Consider the following 7,500-nt stretch of genomic DNA (forward strand, 5'->3'; position numbering starts at 1 on the left):
TCTACCCCACCCTCCCAGGTCCCTTACTGTCCGGTTCCTTGTGGCCTAGACTTATTATTCTTATTCTGCGGAGCCTCACAGGGCCCTATGCACCGACCTGGATGCGCGCAACAAAAGTTCATCCATTAAGGGGTCGGAGGTGTCAATTTTGTCTGTCTCTGGGTGTGGGTTAAGGTGTTATGAATAAATCATATGTAATCATCAACAATGTGTGAGAGCGTGGAAGACGGGTCTGAAGAACCCCGGGTGATCGATGGTCGACTCTGGGCCTTATCCCCCGTGCCTCAGAGGCCATAATGGGCTGCGGACGAGTGTCGGGATGCGATCTTCAGGTGGGGTCCCGAGTTGTCACTTGGTGGTAGAGCCGCCGGACGAGCCCCGAGGACCATTAAGCATTGTCACAATGCCCAGATAAGCTGCCACTTGGTGCCCTGCTCGTGTGCCAAACCCTACTTCGTCCAGTGCAGCTGATCCTGCCCGGTTGACACCATCCACCTCAACTCTCCTTCAACTCCAATCCCCCTCCTACAGCCACCCACAACATTTCGGCGCCGCCTGCCGCGATGTCAGTAACCCGCTTGCTGCGATGACAAACTGGATATTGCGTCCGTTCGACATCCGGATGGACAGATGTTTATTTGCCATCAAATTCGTAGAGACAATTGTCTACGCCTGACGTTGACAAATGCACGCCATATACGTGTGATGACCGATATTCGTTATCAATAAGCCACAATATATTCCAGTTCTGTCAGACGTGTGATTTTTGTGACATTCCATAGACGCTCGAGTGTCTGTGATTTATGCAACCATAAAAAATGTTTTGTTTGTATGTCGTCCTTTACTTTGTTATGACGTTTGAGCGAGGGCGTGGGATGGCTGAAAGTCTACATGATTTAATAAAGGAAATGGTTCGCATTCTAACTAAATGATTACAAATCTCGTATTATTGCCTATGGCTTCAGAATATGACATCTGCTCTTTCATAATCTGATGCAAATAATAATAATAGCGGAGATGTGATTGCTCAAGTCAAGGCAATGGTACTGCGAAGCGTTTTCATCCAAATCTTTAACAAATAATATTAATAATAATAATAATAATAATAATAATAATAATAATAATAATAATAATAATAATAATAATAATAATAATAACAATTGGCTTTTGACTACTTTGTTAAACGCTATAAAAATTGCCTTTTTTTTTATTAATTTCTTCATTGCATTAATCACATCTTCTCGCATTAATCATAATAAACACCGAAATTCTACGCGTCTTGAGCAACAACGAAGTATTATTGAAAAGGATCATGTTTTCCGCATTATAAAGATACAGGCATATTCAACTGGGCGTAATAAAAAAAAACCTGGGTAAAAATAAATCAATTCATAAAGAAACATTGTCAGTATCCCATGGTATCTACAGATTAAAAAAAAAACTCATTAGCATAACACCTACAAGGTACCTGCACCTGTTTAACGGAGAGCAAGCTAGCAAATCATGCATGAAAACAAATGTTTACACATGTAGGCTCTATGTATACGGAGTGTTGACAGTTGTTGCTCTATATATATAATATATATATATATATATATATATATATATATATATATATATATATATCATATATATAATACACACACACACACACACATATATATATATATATATATATATATATATATATATATATATATATATATATATACACACATAAGGAGGGAACAAATATATTGAGTGCATAACATCTCAAAAAATCAATTCTCTCTCTCTCTCTCTCTCTTTCTCTCTACATACACAAGCGCGCGCGCGCACCAAACACGCATACATATGTGTGTTTCTCTTTCTTCAGTTCTGATTGCGTTCTTATCCTCATACCTTCTCGGTTCTGTTTTTCTCTTTGTCAGTTTTCTTCTCCTAATTTTCCTCCAATCTACTTTTCCAAGTCTACTCCTACTCATACCTCAATTCCCCCTACTTCCTCTACTCTCCCCCTTCCCCTCCCTCTCTTCCCTATCCTCCCTCCCTTATGCCTGGAACGTTGACTAATTGCAACAAGAGATAGTGTCCCTAGCCAAAACATTCTTCGTTGTCATCGCCTCTCTCTCTCTCTCTCTCTCTCTCTCTCTCTCCTCTCTCTGTCTAAGTTCTATAACACACTGAGCTTCACCAGCTTCCATTTAGGAAATATTAGTTAATGTCCTACATTATTAGTAATGCTTCCTGTTTTATCCCTTTATTATTATTATTATTATTATTATTATTATTATTATTATTATTATTATTATTATTATTATTATTATTATTCCGCTGAATAAAATGGAAGAATTAAACTAATCAATCTTATATTAGCTTTCCTATTTTTTCTTATTACTCGCTTCTCTGACTCAACGATACTTCTCAATAATCGCTGAGCCAGAGAAGTGAGTAGTATGAACAAAAAGAAAGATAATATATAAGATTAATTCGCTGAATTCTGCCATTTTACTCAACAGAATTTGTTTAAAAGAGGGTCTTCTTTCTATATATATATATATATATATATATATATATATATATATATATATATATATATATATATATATATATATATATATATATATATATATATATATATTATAAAGTCTACATAACAGGCAGCCTCAAGACATAAGGTAAAGCTAAGACAAGTTAATCCCTTTTGGGAATTTCGCTTTGCCATAAATGAGATCTTTCTTCTCTATCCCTGGCGTACATGCCTTTCAAAACAAGTAATAAAAAATAACAAAAAACTAATACGCGTAACCAAAAATAAAATACACAGTAGAAAAAATTATCACATAATTTAACTTATGAAACAAATTGAAAATTCCTGCACCAACAACGAGGTGTTATGTCTAGAATATCGTCATTTTGGAAACAGCCATTTTAGTTTCATTTCATTTACTAAACGCATTGAATATTTTAGAAATTTGTTTCCAGTTGAAGCATATTTTTGAGAAAATAATATCTTATCAGAGTATTCGACATTTCAGTCGCACTTTTATATGAGGATAATTTCTCAATTTTCATACTACTCGGTGTAAAATAATGTCTCAGTATTTCATTATCACCGAAAGTCGATATGGGCTAAATTCCTTAGCTTGACAATCTCGTTGAAATCAGAATCACAACTCGGTTATAGATAATGTTAACGAGAAAATATTATATTAGGCTAATAAATCGCATTTACTTGCGCCATTTTTATTTTGTTCTTATACTTCCTACATTTCCGAATAAGAAATCATTAGCTTCCTCAATTCATACGATTCCTTCCCAATAAAATTGCAATAAAATTTAGCATCATAATTTTTCTTCTCTATAATTTCTTTCTATCTCGTCTCCCCCCCCCCCCCCAAACACACAAAAAAGAAAAAAAAATCCGGCAATTTTATTCATTTTTCATTCCCGACTCACACTCGACATTCGAGTTATCCAATATTTTTTTTTACCCAAATCCACAAACCCAATTTATCATTCGTCTCTCTGACCACTCCTCCCTTGAGGCCCCCGCCAGGCCCAGTGGCCACACCCCCTCCCCCCTAATATAGACTAATCACCAGCAAGACTTCGATAACCAGCGGATTCCCCTGAAACTCGTCAGCGAGGACATGGGGAGATAAGGAGTCTTACAAGGCTCCAAAGACCTCTTTCAATTCTTCCTTCTCTCAGGAGGATTGAGGAGGAGTAGGAGGATGAAGGAGCATGATTAGAAGTAATGGTGATAAAAAGTAGGACGATAACAAAAGCGAGAAATATTCTATTCTATTATGAATGCACTTCATGTCTTTCTCTCTCCTTTACTTTCTACGGCTCATGATTATCTCGCTCATATTCCTTTTCTTTAGTTGTAATTTTCCTTAACAGATTTTTATTTATTAATTCTCTCGATGTTTTAGTTTATTTTTCACTTTATAACCAGGTTATCTTTTTTATAGCTGATTGTACAGTTAATGCAATATTTTCCAACAATAATAATAATAATAATAATAATAATAATAATAATAATAATAATAATAATAATAATAATTAGGCATTGAAAGCGAGACCAGTTGAAAAACTAGATCGGATACTTACGAATGAAGGCAGGTATCCTTTACGCCTGAGTGAATCTTCACAATTCAGCAGAGGTCAAAACTAAACAAATAATATTTAATTAGAGGCTTTATTATTATTATTATTATTATTATTATTATTATTATTATTATTATTATTATTATTATTATTATTATTATTTCCAGTAGTAATAGTAGTAATAAAAATAGTAGCAGAATAACTTGTTAGGAATCAAACTATTTTGTCATTTGTTAATCTTATTAACAACTAACGACTTCCGGGAAAGGAAAACGAACGTGTATATGTACATGTATATCTTTGTAAAGTGATTAAATTACATTATTACTATTATTTGTTGTTGTCGTTTTCTTTTCTGTGGTGAAATGTTACACAAAAAACTGTAAGGTCAATATCAGAAGAATAACGCAATTATCTAATAAGGTAACAATTTTCCTCTCTCTCTCTCTCTCTCTCTCTCTCTCTCTCTCTCTCTCTCTCTCTCTCTCTCTCTCTCCCTGTGTTCTTGTGCTTAGCATCTGACACATCGCAAAGGCGAAGGCAACTCATCATGTCAAGACGGTGTCAGGAGAATATTGACAGTTGCTGGTGACGGCACGACACTTCTTGATCAAGTATTCCTGGTCGGATGTAACTGCCATTTGCTTCACCAAACGTTAGCTGAATGTCTAAGAGCCTCCCAGGACCTAATGGCACTCAAAGTACACGGCTGCCTAATGGGCGACTACAATAAATTCCTTCGCACGAGCTATTTACTTCTAAGAGACTGTTGGGATTCATGCTCAAGTCTTTCACTTCCTAAAGACTCCTGGGATTCTTTGTCAATCAATAGTCTTTCGCTTCCTGAAGACTGTCGGGAGGGCTCAAGTTTTTCACTGCATAGAAACTATTGGGATTCCTTCTCAAGACTTCTCAAGTCTTTCGCTTCCTAAAGACTGTTGGGATTCCTTTTTAAGCCTTTCGCTTCTTAAAAACTAATGGGATTCCTTCTCAAGTCTTTAACTTCCTAAAAAATGCTGAGATTTCTCTCAAGACTTCCGGGAGACAGTTGGGACTCCTCGGAGTCTTTCAATTCCTAAGACTTATGAGTTTACTAAAGTCATTAACTTTCTGCAAATTTTGGGATTCCTTTTCACGGCCTTAACTTCCTCGTGACTATTGGGATTTCGCCTCTAGACTTCCTAGATACAATTTGAACTCCTTAAGCCTTTCACTCCCCAAAGGTTGTTGGATTTCCTGCACAAGCCTTTCACTTCCTAGAAACCGTTAGGATTCCTTTTCGAAACTTCCTAGTGACAGTTGGAACTCTTTCTCAAGTCTTGCACTTCCTAAAGACTGTTAGGAGTCCTTCTCAAGTCTTTCATTCCACGACTGCTGGAATTCCTTCTCAGTTTTACACTTCCTTGAGACTGCTGGAATTCCATCTCAAATAGAGTTTTCTATTCCATAGAGACTTTCGGAATTCCATCTCAAGTCTCGCTTCCTAGAGACTGTTGGAATTATCTGTCCTGAACGGACAAACATCAAATTTACGATGACTCTTACAAAGTTTAAGCTTGATTCTAAGGTCATTCGCGTTTCCTGACTCTTACAAAGTATACGCTTGATTCTAAGGTCATTCGCGTTTCCAAAGTGGTTGTTTAACTTGCTTTTGAATGTAAAGCTCTCCAAGTAAAGTCAATCATGTATTTTGTGATGGTATACTATTGCTTAATCGAAAATCTAACATAACGGCAGATTCCCTCGTGTACAGTCCCAGTTTATGGAAACACAGACGTCAATTTCATTACAAGGATTGCAGAATGAAAGGGAAGCTCGAAGAAACGTTTAAAAAATTAAGAATAAGCCCAAATACTCACCTGAGGCTGGTAATAAGGAGGCATCTTCTCGACGGCCTCCTGGTAGACATCGATGGCTCGCTCAAAGTGGCCATCATCGGCGTAGAGCCTCCCGAGGTTGAACAGAGCCGAGATCTTCGTGGATTCGTGGGTCCTCGGGTCTTTGAGACCGGACCCATCGAGTTGCGAGCAGTGTCTGTAGACCTCGGCTGCCTCGGCCTTTTGGCCTAAGAGACCCAAGACCAGACCCATGTTGAGGTGTGCCACTGATGGAGGAAAAGGGGAAATAGAATAATAAATGGATAAAAACAAAGTGATGGTTAAGTGAACAGAAGATAAGGCACCCACATTCACATGAACACAAACATAAAGGCAGAGACATAATCGAGAACCTTGTGCCGGATACGACTTAACATGAATATATCATTTCATGGGACTCATACGCCCAGAGTTTAGATGAATCTATGTATTTTTGTTGAGTGAAGAAAACCCAAAATCATTTCCACATATGTATTTTCTCACTAATAATGATACTTTCGCCAACTTCAACGCTTGGTTTTTCCAACCTTAACAAACAACAGAGTTTAGGTTACAGTCCTCTAATGTATCCTAAATTCTGTTGTTAATCAAGCTGGAGAAGGCTTTCTTGTCGGAGGGAATGTACATGTACATAAGTACAAACAAACAAACAATCAAACAAACATACTTACATGAATGCATGAATTTTTGTCACAGATACCGCGACATACACGTAATTGTGGATTTTCTTCGCCCATTCTGACATCAAAAGAGTATAATGGTATTTTCTATTTATTTGTCAGATATATTTTCATTTCAACTTGTTATTATTAGTCCCTGAAACTTACTTGCCATTCTAGGGCGGAATTGTATCGCCAACTTATATTCTTGCAAAGCCTCCTCGTGACGTTTCTGCTCTTGAAAAAGTATTCCTCTGAAAAAACGAAAATTTTCACAATAAGATCAAAGAAAAACGTAATGAAAATGTTTTAAAGCAAGCTCAAGTAAAGTAATCCTTCGGTAAGAGAGGAAACGTTTTCCTTCATAAGACTGAAAAGCCTTATAGTAAATGTGATAAGCTAGAAATGATTGAAATAAATGAAAAAAATAGAATATATGAATAAGAACCAATATTCCTTTATAAAAAAAATGAAGGGTTGAGAGGGTGTGTAATAAAGTAAAACTGAAAAAAAATTAAATGAGTGGAAATATAAAAGTGTAAGTCTTTACAAATGAAAATATTAAGCGTAAGTGTAATAAACACAAGTAAAAAACCATTACGTATATAATTAATACATAGTGTTCCCCTGTAAGACTGAAATGCTCTCGATAAATTATGACGAACTAATAATAATAATGATAATAATACTAAAATAATAACAATAATAATAATAAAAGGATCCCATCAAAACACCATGAGGGTAGAATTAATTCTATCCTTTTGTTTTTGCAAACAGATGGAATTCTGATCTAACAAAAAATATTTTATTTTCAGTCATATTATATATATATATATATATATATATATATATATATATATATATATAAT

The 7,500-nt window shown here is 35.8% G+C and overlaps 1 protein-coding gene across 1 annotated transcript in view; it reads right to left on the reverse strand.

Annotated features, from left to right (window-relative positions):
* LOC135217444 (protein O-mannosyl-transferase TMTC2-like) overlaps nucleotides 1-7,500 on the reverse strand; it is a 214,711-nt gene that overhangs the window by 25,268 nt on the left and 181,943 nt on the right. Inside the window, 2 exon segments of the mRNA XM_064253314.1 lie at nucleotides 5,955-6,199; nucleotides 6,800-6,885. Of these exon segments, the coding sequence (XP_064109384.1) occupies nucleotides 5,955-6,199; nucleotides 6,800-6,885 (331 nt within the window).

This window comes from Macrobrachium nipponense, chromosome 7 (genome assembly GCF_015104395.2).
Source record: "Macrobrachium nipponense isolate FS-2020 chromosome 7, ASM1510439v2, whole genome shotgun sequence".
NCBI lineage: Eukaryota > Metazoa > Arthropoda > Malacostraca > Decapoda > Palaemonidae > Macrobrachium > Macrobrachium nipponense.